This window comes from Monodelphis domestica, chromosome 3 (assembly GCF_027887165.1).
Source record: "Monodelphis domestica isolate mMonDom1 chromosome 3, mMonDom1.pri, whole genome shotgun sequence".
In the NCBI taxonomy this organism is placed as follows: Eukaryota; Metazoa; Chordata; class Mammalia; order Didelphimorphia; family Didelphidae; genus Monodelphis; species Monodelphis domestica.
In genome coordinates this window covers 173401619-173426019 of record NC_077229.1, presented here as the reverse complement: position 1 = coordinate 173426019, position 24401 = coordinate 173401619, and the positions used below count along the sequence as shown (strand labels likewise).

The following is a 24401-nucleotide window of genomic DNA, read 5'->3' as shown; positions in this document are numbered from 1 at the left end:
TTCAACATCTGTGGTTTTAAGACCACATATATAGTAATACTTCTTTCTTGAAGTAGCTATATTTGTTATCTCTTGAAATTATAAAATTAAGTTGCAATAGTAATTCAGCATTAATTAGTGGGTTGTTTAGAAGAAAGGTGTCATCGACCAACATAAAAAAAGAAAAAACAAATTTTGGCCTCATAATTAATATACAAGCTAAAGCTCTGATGTATATTCTCTTATATAGTAGATAATAGGATTTTTTTTTTTTAGGGGATAGGAGATGCAGAGACTTTACCTCACAGCTGGTGGATTGAAACCTGTAAGAATCCTGATAGAGTAGCTGTCCATCATCATCAAGAAGCCATTTTTGAATTATTGGGAGGTATATTAAAAAGAAATGGGGGTGGGGGATGGCTGCTTCTGGAGGTTGCACGTTCTGATGTATTGCTTTTAATATGATTAATAATATGTCTGAAGGATAGAATTAATTTAAAACATTTTATTCTACATTTAAACTTAGAAAGTTGAGCAAATTTAAATTGATTTTTATACAATTTTTCTCTTAAAGAAATATAATTAGCTCTTTGAAAATATCCTTACCAGAATATATATATTTTACATTATGGGGTTGTTGAAATTGTTACTTGTTTGTTTGTTTTGGGCTTAATTAACTTTTTGTTGTGCTATATGAAGAGAACTTTATAGAGATCTGTAACTACATGAATGAGATGTAGTTAGTAATCACTTCTAAGTGACTCATGAAATTTTAATTAAATTTATGTAAATAAATACTGCATTATCCAAATATTTTGTTGGTACAATCACTGCATTCTCCAATTTTGCCTATACAAGGTCTAGATGGAAAATGTTTTTATGTTCTATTATGAAATCTTTTGCTTTTGTATCATATTTTTTCATAGTATTTGTGACACTTTGTACACAATAACTTCTTTTTGCAAAATATCAATGGAAAAGTGAAAGGACAAGGATTGTTAACCTATCAGCCCTAGAGGAATGGGGCCATAAGAAAATATAAAAAGATCAAAATGAACATACAGATCAACTTGTTTGACAGGAATAACTTTTTGTTAAGTGTATCCTTTTCATTAAAGGAATAGCATCTCCAGCAGAAATTCCAGCAGGTACTATCCTGGGTCTGACAGTTGGAGATCCTCGAGTAAATTTGCCTCAGAAGAAGTCCAAGGCTTTGCCCAATCTAGAAAAATGCCAAGGTAATATATACGTCCCAGCTTTTCTCATAATACAAAACCACATTGGCTAAACTTAGACTCATCTTTCTTGCATGCATTTTTCTAACTTCTCTATTTTTAGTATCAAGTAATATTTGTTTTTAACAAAAACTTACAATAGTTTCAGCAGTTTTAGTTGTAAGGAAGGGATTTGCACCCGCAGCTGGTCTTGTGCTCAGTGGAAGCCTCTGTTTAGGTATACAGATGATCCAGGTTCGAATCCTGGCAAGGCCAACCCAGGTGCTCAAGTTTAATGTTTTTGTTTCTAGTATATTGATATGAAAGATTTGTAGTGGTTTGTTTTATCAGTGAGCTTCAATTTTATACTAACTGAAGCCTGTCTAGAACACTTTACTGTTGCTTGCCAAAATGTAGGATTTCATTTGTTCAGACTGAATTTTAAGCATATTTAATTTTATATTAATGAAAATTAGTGTTCAAGTGCTAGCATAAAGGACAAATGTGTCGAATGAAATTTTCAGAAGAATATTTAACTGTTTCTGTGTCTACTTTGGTCAGAACTGAGTAAGAAAAGAGATGCAGTTTTAGGATCAGAGCTTGACTGATGGGGCAGTGAGTTTCAGTTGGTTCTTTAAATGACAATTGTGTCTGGAATGACTTCATCTCTTATGTATTCCATAAGGATAACATTATCCATTTTTCATGTATTATGCCATAATCTCTTTAAGACTTGAATTAAATTCTCAATCTTTGTAGGATGGAGTTATGGTTGTCTTTCTGAAGAACTTCATGGTCTAAAATTAAGTTTGAGCTCTTTTTTAAAAAATTCTTACTTTCAGTCTTAGTAACAACTCTAAAACAGAAGGGCAAGGCTAGGCAACATGGGTTAAATGACTTGCCCAGGTTCATACACCTAGGAAATGTCTGATACCAGATTTGAACTCAGGTCCTCCTGAGTGCTCTGCCCATTGTGCTACCTAGCTGTCCTGTGCTTTTCAATTCCATCTAGTTTTTACCAGCCTTAGTTTGTCATCCTCAACTTCTCACTTTCACACAGACAGACAGATAGACCCTCCCCTCCCCTTCCCATATCCAATCTTGTTGCCAAGGCTTGTCCATTTTACCTTCATGACATCTCTTTTATATTTCTCTTTCTTTCCCCTAATTTTGGCACCATCCTGGTGCAGGCCTTCATCATCTCATTCCTAGGCTATTGCAAGAATCTGCTTATTGAGCTCCGCCTTAGGTCTCATCCTCCTCTTCATTAAACCCCAGCAACTCCATATCACCCTTAGTATCATCTATAAAGTCCTCTGTTTGGTGTACAAAGTCCTTTATAATCTGAACCTCCTACCTTTCTGGTCTTTTATACCTCCCTCCTCTCCATTACTCTGTGATCCAGTGACACTGGTCTCCTGGTTGTTCTGGAGTCTCCAAGCTCACTGTCCCCTGTGCCTGCCTTTTTTTCTACTCATTTCCACTGCCTGCATTTCTGGACTTCCTTCAAGTCTGAGCTAACAAGCCTTTGTGCCTTTCCCTTGTTAATTATCTTTAATTGTTCCTGTATATATTTGTACATAGCTATTTACATATTGTTTACCCTTTAAACTGGGCTCCGGGAGAAAAAGGACTGTTTTCCAGTACAGTGCTTGGAATACAGTAGGAACTTAGTAAATGCTTGTTGACTTACTTATCCTACCTGTATATTTGCAAAAAAAATGAACTATTTTGTTTTTTTTTTAAAGACTTATATCAAAATATTTGATATTTTTGGCAACATTCTGCAGCACTGCCAAAAATTTTTCAACTTAGCAAGACTTGGTGTAGATGTTACTTCATCAGAGCAGTTTTTCCAGAAATTAATGTATAGATCTTGAAATTTTTTAAGGAATAAAGATTTCATCCCAACACTTACCTTCTAGGAAAAAAAAATCTATAAAACTAGCAACAGAAAGACATTTGTGCTGAGTCATATTAGAAATCTAGAATGTTGGTCTTCCTCTATGAGATAGCATCCTGAAGTTTGAGCAGCTTTATGATTATCCAGAATTTGAAATCCTTTAACACAGTTCATCACCTTACTGATTCTGCTGGAAATGTAAATCTGGATCCAGGCAAGATCAGGCTTTGTCAAAAATAAAAATGTCAAACAAAGTAACAGGACGAACTTGAAATCATTGTTTTTCTTGAGATGCTCACAAATGTTTGCTTAATAATTTTGATCCTTGGTCATCCATATCTATATAATGTTATACTTCCTAAAGTCATCATTCGTCATTAAAGGTAATTCATTTTTCAATTAATTTTTTTCAGCATTATATTATGCTTGCATTATATTAATATCTTTCTTTGTATTTGTTGACATTTTTAATGTTAGAATTTTTAAAAATTCTTCCTAGTGTCTAGAATACAGATTTATAAATTATTGGTGAATTTATCTTTTAAAAATTATACTTTAGCTATACTGATAAAGTGTGATCTCTTTTTTTCCTTTGGTTCCTCTTATTCTTATTTTTTCCTCATGAAACATGAAAAAGAATCTTCTCATTAGAGTGATAGAGAAGTCATCCTTTGATTTGATTTTAGCTTTTGCACATATTTTCAGAGTGCTAATCTATTGACCTTTTGAGGAATTTATGAGCTGATATGCCTTATTTTCTATTAAGGCAAAAAAACCGTACTCTTTTCTGACAGGCTATTTTAAATTCATTGTGTATTGTATTAAAAGTAGAATAAACATTAAGAATCTGATTTTGCTTGTTTCTTTTGACCCTCAAATGAAATACTCTTTATTTCCCTTTTAATTTTTTACTTTATCTAAATCCATTTTATTCTCCAGATTAATATTTTAAATTATAAAAAATCATTTTAATTGAAAGAACTTAGTTTTCTTTCAAAATGGGAATCTGTTTTCTATCCTTGTTTGCTTGATTATCTTTTACTCCACAGTTTCAGTTTTCCAATTGACTAGAAGGCTCTTGAGTGGAATCTGGAAGAGAAAAAAAGACTTAAATGATGTTATGGTTGGATATAGTATAGTGTGTCTGAAAATAATGTGAAATTCCAGGCCAGTGAATCTATATATGCCTTGAAGTTGGTGTATTTGATTCATTTAGTAATATAGCCAGTATATCCATCTTATTAACTAAAAAGGCCTTTAGGTCTTCTTAAAAGAAGTCTTAAAAGGCTTCTTTTAAGAGTGATCTATTTCACCTGTCTTTAAAGTGTTTAAAAATGGTTCAGTCTCCTGTACCTCTCAAAAACCAAGTAGTAACTATATCTTACTGTTAGCTTGGACTAAATGAAGTCTGCTTTTTCCTTTAAATCTATAGCAGTAGTACCCAGGGATAAATCCAGGGAGACTAGAAGGATTTTGAAATGTATTTTGTTTATTTCTAGATTACCTGTTTGAACTTCTTCAATGTAAGTTAGCCCTGTGACCTAAAATCTAATAGTTAATGTTTTAAGTATTAGAACTAATTAGTACTAAAATTGTTGTACTAGAACCTTCATATTAGAACTGTTCCTGCATTCAAGGAACTTACACATCAAGTTCTCTCATTGCCTTCCACTATAAAGTATATCTCAATTTTGCTTCCAATTTATTTTTTTTCCAGCCACCAGAGCTCCAAGAAGCCTCCTATATCCATAGCTTTGAATGATTTCTCTCTCTGCCAACATTTCAGCACTACAGCTTGAAACAAACATCAACTGGATCATTTTTTTCAGTTTATCAGACCAATGAAGCAAAACTTAAGATATTTTCCTCCTAAAAAAAGAAAAGAATAATAGTTGAGAATAAGTTTGTTGTATTTTTTTAATCATTTTTATAGAGAAAGAGTTAGAAAAGTAGCAATCTCTGTTCTTTTATTATGTGTGTGTGTGAAAGTCGAATGCTGTTTTCTTACCCTTCCTATACCTCTCCCTTACCATATTTTTCATTTTAGAGTTAAATCCATATATCCTTTTATTGAAATCTTTAAAAAACTGTAAATAATGTGTTTCATAGGGAACATGCTAACTCTAGTTGTTAAAGTGATAAATGTGAAACTTGGTAAAAATTGGTTTTCCTAAGATTTGAAATTGGTCATGCTCCTTTTTTTCACAGTTCTGTCAGCTTACTACTCTTTTCCTAAGAAAGATATAAAGCACACAATCCTAATTATTGGATCAGGCCATCTTAGCAAAATAGTAACTACGCAACAGAAATAGATACTTATTTAGCATTTGGCCTCTGCATTGAACCAAATAACTCCACGGAAGTAATTTAGTGTTGAGGCATTGCATTATTTGACTTCCTTAGTTTGTGGTATAGTAGAAAATTCAGAGTCACTTACTATTTCACAAATAGTCAAGCCTAATAGTGAATGAGTAACCCTAGTAGATAGCTTTCTCTTCTTATTGACAAGATATTTTCTAAAGTGAAGACAGGTTCAGAAACAAATACTTGAATATTTTGTCATTTATCAGCAGCTTTTAGGATTTGAGTGTTTATTTCACTTTGCTACATTTATCTAAAATGTGTAGGTTTTTTCTTTCATAGATAATGAAAAAGTTAGACAATTGCGCCTGGAGGGTGTGCCTGTGGAGTGTTCTCATAGTTTTATCTGGAACCAGGATATATGTAAGAGTGTCACAGAGAATAAAATTTCAGAAAAGGTAAGTAATGTGGTCAAGAGGAACTAGTAAATTAACAGGTTGAAATGTCTTGCCATGGTAATAGTAGATTCCTATTATGTATATGTGCCTGGATCTTTCTTTTTTCACTTAATACAGAGAGTCACATAAAATGTGCATGTAAAGTTCTTTCCAAATTTTAGTTTTCTATAAACATAATTTATTTTTATTACCTCCCTCATGGATTTGTTGAAAAAAAAATGGTTTGTAAACCCTTACTATATAATTACATATGACTATATACATATTTAAAGAAATAATAAAATAATAGATTATGTAATTTTAAAAAATAAGCTGAAGCATTTCTCAAGAGACTAAGTTCTAATTTACTTTAGAGATCATTTATTTGACTTAAAAATTGTTAATTTTCTGGAATAATGACCATTTAAGTCAGTGATAGTGAACCTATGGCATGGGTACCAAAGATGGCATGCAGAGTGCTTTCTGTGGGCACTTTGCCACCTCTTTCCCCTAGCTGGTTACTAGAAAGTCAGAGGGCCTTAGGCAGAGCTGCTTCCCTCTCCTTTTCTACCATGCTTGACATTGTTTCACATCCCTCCACCCAGTGACTCAATGGGAATGCTTTCTACCTCCCCCTTCTGGGGTAAGGGGAGGGGCAGGGTGTGCCTGGCATGGGGGGAGGAGCCTTAGCACTCCATCTCTAAATGGTTTGCCATCACTGACTTAGGTTAAAAGCTGCAAAGCAGCCCCAGAATTAAAAGGGACCTCAGCTACCATCTAGTGCAGTGATGGTGAACCTATGGTATCATGCCAAAAAGGATACCCAGAACCTACCTGCAATTGCCGCCAAACTTCCTTACTAGAAAGCCAGGGAGATTGGGGAAGAGCAGTTCCCCTCCCCTTCTCCATGGGCCTGAAGACATCTCTCACTGCCCCTCCTCTAGCCTAGCTGCCAATGGGAGCGCTTCCTCTCTCCCCTCTGGGATAAGATGCTGGGGTTGAGGGGGGAACCTCACATGCTGCATGAGGAGGCAGTGCATAAGGCAGCCTATGGACTCTGGTGAAGGTGATTTCCATGGTGGGGTTGGAGAGGAACTAGGTTGGAAGGAAGCATAGCTCACAGTGTGGCACATTGCCCAAGGGAAGTGGATTGCTCCTCACATTCTCCACACACCTCGTCACCTGCCTCTCTGCCTAGCAGCACAATGGGAGCACTTTTTCCCTCCTCTGTCTGGAGGAGGGAAAAGGAAGGTAGGATGAGGCGGGGCTTGACACTTGGTCTGGGAGATGGGTTGTGGCATTCCATCTCTAAAAGGTTCACCACTGCTCTAGTGGATCCATGCCCAGGAAAGAATCCTTACCAGAACATACCCATTCTGTGATCATACCGCTTTGATTGGAAGCTTTCCTTTGAGGGGGAACCTGCTATCTCCTGAGGTGACCTATCCTACTTTTAAATAGCTTTAATTATCTTCCTGAAATAGCAATTTCCAGATCTAGAAATATCTTTAAAATAGCAGTAGGAATAGCATGACGTTGTAGATGGAGAGCTGACTCCTACCTTACTTCTGATAGTTGCTGGCTTCGTGACTTCCTAGGCTAGTCTCTTAAACCTTTCAGTGCCTTCCACTCTTCTTAAAGAGTAGCTAAGTGTTGCAGTGAATTAAGCACTAGACCTGGAGTCAGGAAGACCTGAGGTCAAATCCACCCTCAGATACTTCCAAGATTTGTGACCCTGAGCAAGTCACTCAACTCTTTTTTGCCTCAGTTATCTCTTCAGTAAAAGGAGATAGAGAAGGAAATGGTAAACAATGCTAGTATCTCTGCTAAGAAAACCCCAAATGAGGCCATGAAGAGTTGGACGTGATTAAACAATAACAAGTTCTTTAACCTATGAAATAGTAGATCTGACATCATTCCTGTCTACTCCCCGACTTCTATCCCTTATCCTCACCCCCCCAGGTAGAGTTTGAGTATAGGACAAAGTGGTGCCATTTGGATAAAATTACCTTTATGGTTTACAGTATCATTTATTTTGACTGATATTTAGGATTTTGACAGAAAAATCTTCAATAATTTGGGCCTCTGGCTTTCTTGGTCTTTCATATAGTTCTATAGAAGTAGTTACTTTAGTGGTATATTAAGTGTAGTTGCAGGGTATCCAAAGTTAACTAGAAAGATTAGTTTTCATTTCCCACTACTCCTTAATTATTTGGTTAACTTTCTGCCTCATTTACCTAGATAATTTTCTGCTCTCACTCTTATTTAGCAGTTAGATGATATTGTGAAGTAGACAAAATTCTTGTTCCAGAAGAAGCTATTTACTTTTCCCTAGACTCTGCTGTACCTTCCATTTATTATCTAATATTCTCCCTTTCTCCGTCATACTCTCTGCAGTGTTTCTTACACTCACTGCCTTCACCTTCTCTTGCTCCTCTCCCTTTTGCTTTTAGGCTTTTGACTTCACTCAACTGAAACTGCTCTCTGAAGTTGATTATCACTGATTCTTAATCCTTAGATATGTTTGTTTCTCAGCCTTTCTTCTTAACTTGTTTGCTGAATTTGACATCACTGATTGCCTTTTCTTTCTGCATATTCTTTCTTTGGGTTTTCATGAAACTATTTTCTTTGGATTCTCCTACCTCTCTTTTGTGACATTTGCTGAATAACCCCAAGATTTTGCCCCAAACTCTCTTCTTTACATTCTTTCTTTTGGCAACTTTGTCAGCTTCCATGAGTTTAACTATTCTTTCTTTGCAGATGACTCACAGACATATGTCTCTAGCCCCAGTCCTGAATCACCAGTTTGCCCATTGAACATTTCAAAGCGCATGTTTCAGAGACATCTTAAATGCACAATGTCCAAAGTTGAACTCTGTCTCTGATAATCTTTGCATATTCCAAACTTCTCTCTTTCTGTTGGAAGCACAAATGAAATGAAATCCTTCTATTTTCCCAGGTTTGTAACCTCACCATTATCCTGATCTCTTGACATTCCCTCATCCCATAGTATTGAGTCAGTCACCAAAAATGGACATTTCTGTCTTCACAACATCTCTTGCGTGTACTACCATCTCTTCACTCACACAACTATCACCTTTATTTAGGTTCTCATTACCTCTTGTCTAGGTTATTGCAACAGCTTCCTAATTAATTGCTTTTCCTGTCTCAGGTCTCTCCATTCCATCTTACTGTTTTACTCTAGTCCATCTTACACTCTTTTGCCAAAGTAATTTTTTCTCACATGTAGTTAGATCTGATCATATGGCTTCTCTACTCAACAGTTTCTGGGAGATTCCTCTTGCTTCTAGGATCAAATATAAACACTCCTGTTTAAATTTTAAATCCTTACTACATAATTTAGCCCTAACCTATCTTTCTATCTCCACTGGTGATCTTCACCCTCTGTAAGACAATTAGATTTGTCTTCTCTGTCTTTTATGGCTGTAGCATACCAGGCATCTTAGCATCTTGGAAGTATGATTGATGTATTGATATTCTATCCTGTATATTCATTTGCCAGACTCATGGTATAGAAAGGGACAGTCCAAAGGACTAGCAAAGGATGGGCAATTTCCTGGGCTGGGCCTGGACAACTGCCCTGGCTCGGAGTATCTTCATTTGCAAAGCGTGGGTTGCATTAATCTCCTCTGTGATTCTGTCATTGTCAATGCTACCAATGTAAAAACCTGTATCATGTCAGTAATCACCTTCCACTTGACATTCCTAAGATCCCCAATAAAGGCTGGGGAATGTGCGAGCCTTCTCTTCCCTTCTCTTCCACCTCTTACTCTCACAGGGTTTGCTCTCCCTCTTGCCTCTTACAATCTTGATCTTGCTGTGGCCTATTATGTTCCTTGTGTCTGACTGACAACGCAGCTGCCCCGCACATCTCCCATCAATCTCTTGGCCGTGTGGTCCTTGGGGGATGTCCCAGAGCTCTCAGCTCCACGCAAGTTCTCTTGGTCCTAATACTTATAATTTCTCCACTTGCTTTCTCTTTCTAGAGAGGTAATTATAGAGCTTGCATTTCCCCAGGTGTTTTAAGTTGTGGTCTCTGAGTCTTTATTCCTACACCTCTTCCTCTAACTGCCTTATTTATCTCACATCCATATTCCTCTAGCCTCCATTCTCCTCAGGTCACCCACCCACAGGTAAACTATATAGGAACTGCAGGTCGGTTCGCTATAATGGCATTCTCTCATGTCTCCTTGCCTTTGCCCTGGCTTGTCCCCCATGCTTGGAATGTATTTTCTCAGTATCCACTTTGTGGAGTCTTTCTTAAAACCTGGTTCAAGCACCATTGTTTGCATGAAGTTTTTCCTGTTTGCCTCATTTCCCCAACCGTTAGTGCCTTCCCTCCCAATCCACTTTGCATTTAAATTTTACTTTATATATATTTTTCTATTTATTAACTTTATGTTTTATATGTTTGTATATGTATTTGTTGTGTCTCTTTAGAATAAATGTAAGCTGCTGAGTAGGGATTCTTTTGTTCTTTGATCTTACATATCCAGTGCCCAGCCCAGTGCCTGGGACATAGTAGATTTTTAATAAATATTTGGGTTTTGATTGTTGATTCTTTAAAGGAACATAAGTTCTTGTCTTGAATTCTTTTCTTTTAATTCAGGAGTTAAACCAGATGAGAAGTGAATTGATGGTGCCCGGGTCACAGCTTAATTTAGGCCACCGTGAATCCAAGATACCCATACTATTGATCCAGCAACCGGGGAAAGTAACTGGTGAAGATCGACTAGGATGGGGAAGTGGCTGGGATATCTTACTCCCAAAAGGTTGGGGAATGGCTTTCTGGATTCCATTTGTGAGTTATTTTCTGAATCTGAATTTTAGATATATTTGAAAATGCCTTTGTAGTAAAAATCAAATGCTAAAAATGTGGTAGGTCATCATATGCAGTCATTTTACTCTTGGTTCTTAGTATTGTGTGTATATGTACTACCAAAGAGGAGGGTTTTTAGTATTCTGTGGTAATGGCATTGTTTATATATTTTATGAGGCCAATCTTTCCTTAGTAAGTTGAGATGACCACAACTTTTTTCTCTTTGAATTTGGGAAATTTCAGAATTGGCCTTTTATAAATTAGAACGGGTTAAAAAAAGGTGACATTGTCATGTTTTTGGATTTTCTTATAATAAGCCTCAAAAATCTTTGCCAGGCATAGGGCTATTTTTGAAAATAATTATCAATCACCTTTCATATGTATCTAAACTAAAGCATGTCCTAAACCTTTTAGTATCTTTTGTTGGAGCTAGCTTTGAGCATCGTTCTGATTATGCTTAGGAGAAAATGGAAGTCATTTTGAAATTTGTATTTTTAGACTGATCAGTAATTTTCAAAATGTTTCAGTTTTAAAGCAAGAGAGATCCACTTGGCCAAATAAGAATAGGAACATTTTGAAAACAATTATAGCATAAGGTTTCCATTTTAGATGGGTAAAGAGGCAGTTTTTTCTTGATATTCTGGATATTTTTCCTAGATTTATCGTGGTGCACGAGTTGGAGGATTAAAAGAAGGTCTCATACACTCTCGGTATAAGGGAGCACCCAGCATCCCTGATGATTACCCAGACTGCCCTGCTGGAATTTTGTTTGCTACAGAACAAGAAAATAATCTTCTGGAAAAATACAAGAGGTAGACAGTTTCTTAACTTTAGTAATAGTTCACCCGTAAGGGATGGATTTGTGCATTGATAAACCAACATTGAAATGGTTAGTTGTTAAAACTGGTATGTATTTTCCATAGTTTTGTTTTGAAGTATTATAAAAAATTAAAATTTTAAATATATAATTTGAGCACAGTAGATTTCTTGTTGACTTTTATGTATACACTTGGGAAGTTAGGAACTCTTTTCCCAAGTGCTTTGATTATGCTGATGATGCTGCATGCCTCACATAGTCAAGGTATATATATATTTTCTATCATGTTAAGCAGAGAAATTTTAGGTTATCTTGAAAGATGGAAAAGACCAACACTGATAAAGAAGAAATCAGCTTTCAGGTGAATAATTATAAATTAAAATGGAGAATTATAAAGTGACTTGACTCTGAAAGATGTGTGTATTTGAAGCTTTTTCTTCCCTAATGATTATATGAAATGAGTTTTAGGATATTTAAATTTGATTAATTTGTTTTGAACTGAGGGAGAGCATTTTTTACTTCTTTTAGAGATTAGCTAAAAGTGAAATTGTATTTGAGGACAGAAATAGACATAAATAGTACTATTGTATTATGGTTTTAGTCTGGCTAGTGTAATGTAGGGCCAAATAAGTGTTTTTGCTAGCACTTCTTGTTGTTTACTTTTAATCTGTTCAAATTTGCTGTGGCTGAAGATTAAATTTGTTTTGCTTTAGTTCAGGGCACCCTGGAGAGGTTCCTCTATAGTTCCAAGACCAGTTTAATTTCTATGATCAATCCAGGGGGTAGTAAGCCTGTTTAAGATCCCATCTCTTAGGTAAACCCACGAGCCAGGCATATCTTCCAGAAATCCCTTTAGGTTATAACAATTTGGCTGGCTAATATTTTCTGAAGTTAATTCTTAGAGATTTTCAAAGATTCTAACAGTTTTAATCAATTAGTCTGTAGCATATAAATTCATGGATGTAATTCTTTTCTTTTTAAACTCCTGCCATAGCTTTATTCATCCCCCTTCTCTCCAAACACAGTGCTTAAATCCAAGCCACCATCACCTGTCACCTGCACTTGCACATGCTTCCCAGTTGCAATTGGGAATTGGTCAATTTTAGTCCTGCCTCAAGTCTTTTTTACACATTCTGATCCATCTTAAGGGCTTAGGTCTGACCAAGGTTTATTCCTGCTTATTAAGCCCCAGTGATTTGCTGTTGTCTTTAGTATAACTATAAACAACTCCTCTTAATGTCATTCATAGTGCATTTCTGGCCCACCTTTCCATTTCCCACCTCTGCCTTTGCACAGACTGTGTTCTATCCCTGGAATACACTTTCTTCTCACCTCTATCTTTTAGAATTTTCAACTTCCTTCAAAGCCCAACTCAAGCATCAGTTTGGCTAAGAACTTTCCTTCTATCTGCTCCATTCCCATCCATTATTTCATGGTAACTTTATAAATGTTGGTTGCTTCTTGAGGACAGGGGTATTTCATTTCCCTGTTCAGTGCTTAGTGCACAGACTAGGTGTTGAATTACTTGAGTTGTTTCAATGACATATCCTGCCTTGTGAAAATTGGTTTCTCTGATTTTTAATTAGACACCCACCTGCAAAGAGGCCCAACTATGTCAAACATGGTACTTTGTCACCTTTCCGATGCCCTTGGGAACAGTTAACTCGAGATTGGGAATCCAGAATTAAGGCTCAGGAGGAATCGCCTGTGTCTCCTTGCTCGTCAGCCAATGGCAAGAGTGACACTGGAAAGGAAGACACTTGTGTTGTGGAGGGTGAGCAGGTGCCACAGTTGACTTGTGAAACTGAGGCTTTGCAAGACAGCCCTGGGGAGCCAGAAGAGATGATGGACACAGATTCCCAAGGTGCTACAATGTCAAGAGACACAACAGATGAAGACATATGTGGAAAAAATGGTGGTAGAGCAAAGAGCACCTTCAATGTTCTTAGGTGAGTGACTGAGTTATAGTTATATAATGATTTATTTGTAGATAGATTTCGATGATCCTTCCAGATATAAAACACTATGTAGACTATGAATTAAGCATTCACACAATTCAGTTTTAATTGTCTTAATTCTTTTTTTTATAAGTTGTGTATTTGTCAAGAGCCTGAAGGCATAGGGAAATCATTAAGCAAGTCCCATTTTTTTGTTTGATAATACTATAGTTGTGCAAATATTGATGTAAATAAACTTTTAACAAAGACAGTTTCTGCCAAGTCATATGGGTGATTGGAGTAGGGATAGGTCTGTTTTGTTTTTTTTGGAAGGAGCCTGTTTTGTCCTATTTTCACAGAGTAGTGCTTAGTCAATGAAGAGGAGCTAAGTGGTTTGTACATGCTTTGCTCAAGATTACTAGATCAAGCAAATCCTTTAATTCTTGTGTCTCTGGGTTTAAAGTAGTTATCTGTGTAACTCCACATTGTCACCACACTATGAAGGTATCTAATACCATGCCCTTTCCTTATCCTTCTAGTCTGAGGGTAGGTGTTTGGTACTTAAAAATGATATATCTTCAGATAGTAGTTCTAAACTTTCTGCCAAAGATTCTTTTTGCCTACTCAGTAGGCCAAAATGCCTCTTGCAGGCATTCTATGGTTCCTGAGTTCCTTTTCTCCTCAGAATACTCTTCCTCTATCTAATCTTTATTCTTTTCTAATTGCTACTATGACTACTGATACCTCCTACAGAGGATCCTTTTCTGTGTTGTGGACTCATTTGGCAGTCAGATGAAGCTTTTGAACTTCTATGAATAAGGGTATTTAAATGCAAAAAAATAAAATGTTTATAATTGCCGAGGAAAGTAATTGTATTAAGATACAGATCTCAATATATTTTTTAAAAAGTTAAGGACCCAAAGTTAACTCCTGCTCTACATTTTAAATCCCTCCTTTCTCCTAAACAGTTTTCTCAAAGGAGTAAATATTTTAAGTGAAATAATCCAATAATTGATAAAATAATGTATAATTTAAATTGTTTTTCAAACTTAGAGTTAATAATCATTTACTATAGGAAACATTTAAAAAAATTTAACTACTTAGGACGATATTTGGAGTTATTGTTTTATATTATTTTCTTTGAATAAAGGATTCTAAAAAACAGATGTTTTTTCCTTCATGTAGGAATAGGAAGTTATTGAAGTACTTATCAGCCTGGTGTCAGCCTGTTGGTAGAAGAAACCAAGCAGTCCTCCGAGCTTCCAGGATGCATCAGCAGGAGCTGACGAGAGCTACCTGCCTGTCCATCTTATGTAGCTATCCAAGATCCCTGGTGTGGGTCAGCCTCTCTTTGCTCAGAAAGGGAAATCCAGAGTTGCACACAATGATTTGCATCCCATCAAAAGAGGATTTCCTGCGTCTAAATGAAGACCGGCTTTATTGTGGCCCCCAGGAGTCCAAACACAGTGACCCGTTCAAGGCTAAGGCACGGAAACAAAAAGAAAAGAAGAAAACAGAGAAGGGTCAGAAACAAGAAAGAGGCACTGCTGGAGAGAGTCGCTGCACCAAGGGGTGTTCAGAAGTAATTCCTGGTTTGTGGCTGGGTCCTCTCCCCAATATCACTGACCACTGTTCCCGGACCCTCCTTGGATTTGTTACACAAGGAGATTTCTCACTGGCTGCTGGTTGTGGAAGGGCTTTGGGGTTTGTTAGTTTGACTGGCCTGTTAGAAATGCTCTCAAGTCAGCCGGCTGACAAAAGGGGGCTAGTTTTATTGAGAACACCAGCATCTCTTCAATATCGATTTGCTAGTATAATTATTGATATATAAATGCCATTTTCGATGACAACAAAGGACAGATGACACCAAAGAGAATATCTATAGCATACAAAGCCACACAATTTTGAGTTTTTGCTTTTTGCTTTCCACTATATTGGTCACATGAAATTCCTTGGAAAAATAAGCTAAAAATCTATCATAGTGTATTATTTAAATGAAGTGCTAATTCATCATGCCATATGTTTACATTATTCAGTGATGTTGGTTTCCATCCTTTGCTACCTTTTCCTTTAAAATTCTGGCCTATACAACTAAAGTTATTAGTATTGTGATTTTTTTGGTCTGTATATTTTTTTGCTTTGAAATTATTGAAAGCTATGGTTTTCTGTCAAAGGAGCAAAATGCTCTTTTTGAAAAGCTTTTTAGTTCAAATGACAGTCTAGTGTGCATTTAATTACTGTAAAAAAAGACTCCTCTGTTTGAGTCTTTGTATATAACGTGGGGCACTTTGTGTGGGACATATTTCAGTTTGTAATGTCACTGCTGACTTGGAGCGAGAACTTGTAACTAACTACCTTAGCCATGGAGAAGAACCATGACAAATTTGTGGCTGCTGTCTTGTTTCAAAGCTCAACCTGCTTATGGAGAAATGAGTTGGATTAGAGTTGGAGCAAGAACTCAAACCTGAATTTGTATGGCCTTTTCCCAAGCATGACTGACCAGCGTGTGTCCTTGGAAGTCACTCAAACTTCCTGTGCCTTGTGCATCTTCTAAAGATTTCTCAAAGCCATATGTGTACAGAGAGCTACCTACCTCAGGAGGGTGATAGCCAAATTACAAGCTGCTCTGAAGTTATAAAGATATTCTGTAAACCATGTTTTTATTTGCTTATCTGCAGTCTCATAGTGCCCATCCAGTTTTAGGCAGCAGAGAAGGGCGAGTTTTACTGAGAACTCTTAACATCTGTATACTAATGATGCCTAAAAATATCATGTGCCACCTTCTTCTTAGGGAGAAGCACATGGGGCACCAATGAACTTTCCCTCTGCTTCCTATATAGAATTGCCCCTATTCTCCTTTCCTCCAGCCTGGATGCTCTTGGCTGTCCTCTGCTCCTGGTGGAGGGGCTTAGAGTGAGATCAAGCTTGGGACCAATTGGGAATTTGTTTTTATTTTGCATGCATGTCTAAATATTAATGCATGTTTCTGCAGATATAATTTCTGCAATAGAATTTGGTAATAATACCTGTTGGGTATTGGGAGGGAAAGGGCATAGCATTATTACAGTATTTCATTAGGATCTTAAACCAGCACTCCAATTTCTTGTGATTACTATCTCCACATGCTCTTCACATTTCCTGAACATATTTGTATCCAATCAAAGTATAATATTTTGACCCTTGATAGAAAAAGATTTGTAACTGAATAGTGTCCATAACAGTACTTTCAAGCCAAATCATGCTGTGCTGTTATATGTTAATATCTAATTGCTTAAGACACTTTGCCAGTTGCTTCAATTACTAGGGGATCAGAGCTAATGAAATTATCTTGAAAATTCACTCCCAGACCACCATCCAACATAATTACTTATGGGTAAGTGGAGGAGAAGATAAAGATTATTGTGGGGGAAAAGATACATGAATTGGGGTATAGAATGACCACTGGAAAAATAACCTAAAAGTTGCTCTGTTGGATCAGTAGCACCATTGTTATGTAAAAAGGACTATATTATCCTTAAGGGAGTATAAAAGGAAAGTAAGTAAAGTGTCTTATTAAGAAGAAGTGCTAGACGAAAGGACCCATTTGTCTTCATTCTGTTTATTAGAATCCAATGTTTTTGTGTCCTACCTATGTGCTCATTTGTTTAACACTATCCTAGAAAATAGAAGTATAAGACAAGAGCTTATCTTGTTGGACAGATGAGTTATAGTCCATATACAGAGGCCAAAGGCTCCAAATTGGATACAACCTTAGAATTTGGAACCAGGTCAAAAAGGTGAAATGGAAACACTAGTAAGACCCAACATGATGCTTTTCCCTTTTGTATTAAGATTTTTTGATCTACAAAACACCTCCACATACATGAGGCCTATCTTTAACCTCCACCAACAATCCTATTTGAGAGGGACAAAATGTATTTCTTCTGCATAAAACTCAGATGGTGTGACTTGTCTGGGTCATAGCCAGTAATGCAAAGATAGAGAACCAAAATGCAGGTGTTACAATTCCTAGACCAGTGTACTAACCATACTAAATAAAAGTGGATCAATTTAGCCAGCTATAGAAATAACCCACCTTAAGAAGTGATTTGTAAGTTTGATGGTAATGAGCTCGGATGATCTGTTCTGAGCAGTCCACAAATAGATATAATTTCTTAAATATTTAAAGAATTGATTTGAATTGTGTGGATGACCAACTTATATTTGTTGGTCCTCAAATGATAGCTGGACAGTCCTTCCCTGGCCCTTGTCTTCAAAATTTTTCCAACCTACTGTGGAATTTCACTAGTATAGCTTTTGAAAACTCCAGGGGTCACTGCGGTATTAGAATAAACTCATTGACAGATAGATGCCATTTATACTTTGATGGCTCTGTGATCTCATTGGCATGTGGGTACTCTGTAATACAGGTTGTAATCCAGCCATGCCTTCTCTTGAATGATTTCTTTCCTTGTCCTGTAAATTCACTCATGTGCTGGGACTTCCCCTAGACCCCTTTGACATTATGTGAATACCAGTGGATCATGCAAGCTATCAGTGACTTTTGGCTGGCCTTGTGCATTTCTTTGTTGGACGAATTTGTCCCTGTTGTTACATCTTTCAAGGAATCTTGTGTGATTTTTGACATATCTCGGAGATACCTTGTTGGAGGATAGCCTTTAGGGAAGCATTTTGTCCTAAATTATTAATATAAGATAAACTGTAATCTTGGAAATTGTAAAATGAGGTTTAGAAAAAAAAGTAAGTCTTTGGATCAATGTTTTTACAATGCTGCCTGAGGGTAGAATGTTCTGATTCTAAACAATCAGTATTTGTTCTTTAAAAATACCTGTAGAGGGAGAGAATTCATCAGGTTACCACAGCTCAATGGACACAGCCCTTTCACATTGAGCAACCATCTGATGTGTCATTTGGTCTCCTGAATGAATGTATTCTGAGGAAGGGCATCTGTTTTGTGCAAATGATCAGTATCAGTTATCTTGCTAGATGGCTCATTATAAATGAATAAATTAACATTCTGGATTATTGAATCAGTCTCTTGTGAGTTTATGCAAATAGCTTTGCCTGATTGTCCTTGATGAAATATATAATAAAAATACATAAAACTCAATTGAACTTGCAAATGGAGGATGGTCCATGGTGACTTTGCCAAAGTGGAAAATCTCAGTGAGCCTCCTTTTGAACAAGATGGCTAATTTCTCTTTTTAACACCATTTTTATTTTTTTGAAAATTTTATTTAATTAGTCACTTTAGAACATTATTCCTTGGTTACAAGAATCATGTTCCTTCCCTCCCCTCCCCTTCCCATAGTTGACACACAATTCCACTGTTAACATCATTTTTAAACGGCAACAATAACACTAGGCTTTTAGAGACAGAAAGTGAATCAATAAAACCCAGGAAGCTTCCTGAACATCTTTTGTTATCTTTATAATTTAGGCATGAAATATTTGGGGAGCTTTGAAATATGTTGATGGAATTCATTCATCCTGGTCGAAAAGGGAGGTACCTGGCTGAGATAAAGGGGAAGTTGGTGAAATTTTGGAACAAAACAGAAACCAATTTTCTTACCCCAAAAGTCAGGTACAATAATACTTGTAGGGAGGCAAAAGCATCCCTAAAATGACTTAAAAAGCATCAAGTACTATGTGTCAAGTGCTAGAATACATAAAAGTGAAGATAATGCTGCCTTCAAGGAACTTGCATTTTAACAAGTGAAGATGGGCTTGAAAAGTTAACTGGGTTTCTTTCTGATTGAATTTCAGGAGAAATGACAGTATAGATTTGATTTGATTCCAGAACTGGAATGTGAATTGGGGAGCTGAGGAAGAGTGAATGCTAAGGCAAGCTAGCTGGAATATAATAAAGTGTAAAGCATGACTGGGACCTACCTGAAAGAATGAGCTCTGGGAAAGCATTTACCCTCAGAACAGTTGGGAGTTCTGGAAATGAAAGGGATAAGTCCCCATTGTGTGGTTTTTCTGGTCTTGGCAGCACAGAAGTTTTCTCACAACCCCCTATTTTCACATCTCATGAAATACCAATTATCTGCACAACACAAGTTGCCTTAGGTCATATTTCATATTTTAGTAGATCCATGATATCACTGTTGTTAGTTCTTTCAGTGATGGTTCTGGATACAACAGCTCATCCACAATCCTGTGTGATTTTTGACTTCCTAAAATTTTATATACGATCTACCTAGCATTCTGGAGATCTTTTAATATTCAGAGTTCTCCTGTCTAGTGTCAGCCATGAAATCAGAGAAAAAGACATTGGTGAGATCATGCTAAGCTGCCATGGCCACACCAATTAGTAAAATAACTCGATAATTTACTGTATCTACACAGTGTTATTATAAGGGAAGTTTGTGTAGTGAAATATTTCACTCTCCATCTCAATTACTAAGGAGGAAATATTGCTGCCCTTCCTCAAAATAGCATTTAAATATGGACTACATTTAGTTAATTCTAAGGGCTTCCATTTAGCTCTTCGCAATAACCAGCACAAGAGCCTCTTATTGCCAGTGACTCAGTATTCATGCACAATACATTCCCCACAATTGCCATGACTGAAGTCCAAACATGGCTCTTCCACCCACTTCCTGAGCTCAGTGAAGTCTTTTCCCTCAAATGACTCATGGAAACTTGGAGCATTCATAGATTGCCTAAGGGTCCTCCATTATAATAGTAACCTGGTATAGGGATTTACATGTAGCATCCCACTCCCCTTGCAAGTTCAAATCTGACCTCAGACACTTCCTAGCTGTGTGACCCTGGGCAAGTCACTTAACCCTTGCTTATTGCCTTTTGCCTAGCCTTTACCACTCTTCTGCCTCAGGAGTATTGATTGCCTCATAGTATTGATTCTTTTTTGTTGTTTTTTTTTAACATTCATATATGTACTTTAGTTTACAAATATACAAATACTTTAGATATCTGGCACCTTCAAAACAATCTCCAACCAGGCAGAGGAACCTAATTACAATGAAGTACAATAGTGAGATATATATATATATGTATATATATATATATATATATATACATATATATATATCTCACTATTGTGCTTGTGATATATATATATCATACTACTGTGGCAAAACATAAGAAGGCACAAGAAGCAAATACAAATATAAGAAAACATGAAATAAAGTAATTTAGTTATAATAATATCAAAAGATAAATCAAAAAGCAGTTTTATAATAAGGGGGAAAATTTTCCCCGCCCCCACATTTGGAGTTATTGCTCTGTGACTGAAGTAAGCCTGTATATTAAAAATTACTACAAAATCATGATTCAACTGCATTTTGAAAACACAATATGTAATTCTTAGTTAGGTGTTAGGGCTAGATTTAGTGGAATGGTCTAAACATTACCCCCAAAAGTCCATATTTATATTTTTTCTGGTCTAAGTGGAATAAATGAACTTAAAAAAATAAAGTTCACATCTAATACATATGTAATAAATCTCCAAAAATATTAGTTATAATATTGTTTAGCATAAGATGCTGCTGAGGCTTTGGGTAAATAAAAAAAGTTCATGAGCCTCAGATATGGTGAAAAAGTGTTCTCTCTGTATAATTGAAAATCTGTTATTCTAAAAAAGAACTACATTTCCCAGGAGCCCAGTGACTTCCTGTCATTACATACTTTCTGTAGATAGGGGATATTAGGCGGGGACTTGGAAGGTCCCACCTCTTTACTTCCTGTCCTGAGCTTGGTGGTGGTAAGGAGGGTGTTTGAACTGGCTGGTCAGCCATGGGCACGTGGTCTTTATTTTGTATCTTCTTTATTCCGTGATTTTAATGGTCATTTAATAAAATCTGTTAAATTATAATTTTTTTATTATTGAGATTTGTGACATGGAAATCACTTTAAAAGACTGATATATATTAATTTAAGGTCGCCAAGGAATTCAGCTATGTAATTCCTAAATGAAAACTCAAGTCAGCAGTCAACCTTTTATGGAGTTTTTAATTACAAACAGGAGGAAGAAAGGTATTAGAGAGAGAGAGAGAGAGAGAGAGAGAGAGAGAGAGAGAGAGAGAGAGAGAGAGAGAGAGAGAGAGAGAGAAAGGGGAGAGAAGGGAATAGGGCTTAAATACCCCCTCTGCTTAGGCTGGGGCAAAGGCCCAAGCCCTTAGATAGCTGAGGCAAAGAAAAGAGATCAGTCCCTATCACTCACGTGACCAAAAAGGAGAAACAGTCTCAGGGGCCTCCACCTCCAGCCTTCTTCAGAGCAAGCCCTCCTCTCAGACCTCTCCAGGAGCTCTCCTTCCAGGACCTCTCTCCTCTCAGACTCCTTCAGAGCAAAACCTCTCAGAGCCCAAACCTCCCCGAGCAAAACCTCCCCCCTCCTGTCCTCAGACCCCACTATCTTTAAGCAAACCATCTAAGTCCCCTCCCCTCAGTTCTCACATCTACCAATCACTGTCCATGTCTCCCCTGTGCCAATGGTGGCTCTAGCTTAATCCCAGGACCGCCCAGAGGTCTGTTTCCTTTGCACATGTCTGTTGAAGGTCATATTCTCAAATAATTAAATCTTGATCTTTGCTGTAGCCCTTCCTAAATCCTGTTACTCTGCGTAGGGTGGAGATTGTAAGTTCCAAGACCTGGTTCTGTCATTTCAAGTATCTCTATTGTATTAATTCTAAAATCAATCATGACTCAAAGAACTTCCTGTTCTATGCTTAAGCATAGGTCAAAGCCCTTTCCATTGTTTAGCAAAAGGTTTCTGTCCTAAAGTATTCCAATAGAGTTCTTACTATCAGTAGGAAATTTTTCAAGTATGAAATTTCCCAATGGGGAAATTTTCAACATTCATAAGTCTAAGAAATTTTAAGGTTTACAGATTTTAATTTTTCCATCTCCAATCCCCAAGGATGCATATGTTCTATTTGGTCATAAGGCAGAAGCATTTAGAACTCTTTTAGAGTTGGTGCATATGCACTGTTAAAAAAACAAAAAAACTTAGATAATGATTTATAAGTGAAATTCTTGATGGACATTTGTTTCTGTGTTAACATATCCATTTACTAAGAAAATGATGGAATTTTATGCTTTATATTTGTTTGTTTCTCCTTCTCCCTTTTCATCTTAAACTTAACTAACATCAGATACCTTATTCCTGACAGAGGACATGCTGCACTTAAAATTTCCTCAAAATGTGTCCATTTGTCTTAGAACAATAGTTAGTAAATTTAGAAAGGAGTAAGATATCTTCATTTTATAAAATAATTCTGAGATTAAAGTTTTACAGTCACGACACATGCCCCAGCTCTTCCTAGGCACAATGGTGCAACCTTTGTCTACTCATTTGTTTGGGGATTATAGACCTCTACTGTATTAAGGTAAGCTTGACCATCATATCCTCCCACTGCATACAACTTATCACCAAGGAAACATACTCCAATCTCATCTCTGCTAATGCTCATAGATGCAATCGCCGTCCACATCTCAATTTTAGAATCATATCTTTCAACACAATCTGATAGTTTGGAAATCAAGTTGGATGCTGGTGCATCAGCTAGTTACTCCTACTCCACCTCTTCTTTTTGACATTTGTGCACCAAGTGTCCATTTATTAGTATGTGGATCAAAGCATTCTACAGATTTGAGACAAGAACTTCCATCAAGACTCCCAACTGCATACGGTTTTCCACTTAATACTGCTATACCAACTGTGCTCCTGGGTGCGGACTTACGAGCAACAAAATTCCACTGAGGAGCCTGAGGGCCCCACCAGGAAAGTCAAGCCGCCAGGAAGGAAGTGCTAGTCACAAGACCCAACTGCCACTCCCAGTTGCCCCTTCCCCCACCAACTGTCACTCTTGTTTCCTTTTCACAATAGCATACATAGGACCTTCCAATTCAGCCACCCCAAGGCCATGCCGGTGTGTGGACACAGGTGGCATGACTCTCCAAGTTTTTGTTTGGGGATTGTAACGCTCTTCAGTGTTCAAAGTCTTCAGTCCATCTCTACCACCACCAACGTGTAGCTTGTCATCCAAAACTGCAACCCTAAACTGTAATCTCCATCCATTCATATTAGCTACTGGAGTCCACATGTTTGTTCGGAGAGCATAATTTTCAATTCTTGTTGCTCCGTTAGTTGAATCCATTCCTCCAACTGCAAATAATGTGCCAACAGTTGACTTTCTATGTTTTGTGCGAGGACTTTGTAACATGGCTCGTTTCGTTGCTTCCATAATAAGCTTCTGACATTCAATATCATCCCAAAAGAATGCATTATTTTCCATGTCAGCAAGGAACTGTGGAGCAAGAGGAGGGAGCCTAATGTAAGCCAAAAGTTTACTGAGATCTTTACATCTCTAAATCATGATGGATCCATGTAAGTAGGGCATTTAGTATTCTTTCTTCATTAGGAATATTCATATCATCACTTGCCAAGAGCTTTGAAATTTCACTAGCTGGTAACACAAATTCTTGGTTTCTAATTACTTCCATAAAATGTTCCATAGTATAATTGTGAGCTACTTTGTGCAAATCTGTACAACTCTGTGCATCAGCAAAAGAATGAATTTCAAGGCAGTTGGATGGATGAAGCTGTTTCATTAAGAACTTGCAACATGCTTCTACAACAAGAGAGCTGAAGAAGGCAAGCTGTAGATAACAAGCACTCGATATTATCTTCCTTTAATTCAAGATGATCTGTATATTGAAATAACAATATTAATTTGGAGTTTAGAATAGAAAACACATAGTAATTAACATAACAAATTTAGCTTTTATTTAACATAGAAGAGAGGTTTGGGAGAGGAGGGAGGGGAGAAGGAGGTCTTACAACTTAATCACTTAGTTTAAAAACTCCTAACTGATAATCCTATCTTGTCTTATCCTACTCTCCTAAGGGCCAGTCCAACAGAAAGTTCAGAGATCTTACATATAGAGTCTTTTGTCAAGTAGAGGCTGGAGTCCAGATGAGGAGTCCTAGGTGGTCCAGAGAATGG

The 24401-nt window shown here is 36.9% G+C and overlaps 2 protein-coding genes across 2 annotated transcripts in view; one reads left to right on the top strand and one right to left on the bottom strand.

Annotated features, from left to right (window-relative positions):
• Positions 1–18461, top strand: part of POP1 (POP1 homolog, ribonuclease P/MRP subunit) — a 35026-nt gene extending 16565 nt beyond the window's left edge. The window contains exons 10-16 of the mRNA XM_001369047.4: positions 256–367; positions 1098–1217; positions 5740–5855; positions 10465–10656; positions 11332–11486; positions 13078–13440; positions 14614–18461. Of these exons, the coding sequence (XP_001369084.1) occupies positions 256–367; positions 1098–1217; positions 5740–5855; positions 10465–10656; positions 11332–11486; positions 13078–13440; positions 14614–15259 (1704 nt within the window). The 3' untranslated portion in view covers positions 15260–18461. The remainder of the gene's footprint in view (positions 1–255; positions 368–1097; positions 1218–5739; positions 5856–10464; positions 10657–11331; positions 11487–13077; positions 13441–14613) is intronic.
• A 4794-nt stretch (positions 18462–23255) lies between these two features.
• LOC100030385 (kelch-like protein 5) lies at positions 23256–23796 on the bottom strand. Its single transcript, XM_056821043.1, has one exon. It carries the CDS (start codon positions 23688–23690, stop codon positions 23256–23258), a length of 435 nt encoding a protein of 144 aa, XP_056677021.1. The 5' UTR covers positions 23691–23796.
• Between the last annotated feature and the right edge of the window lie 605 nt (positions 23797–24401).

What these genes read in the sequence shown, in the direction of transcription:
- LOC100030385 (XM_056821043.1), bottom strand. Translation starts at nt 23,690, where the DNA reads ATGGAAAATAATGCATTCTTTTGGGATGATATTGAATGTCAGAAGCTT.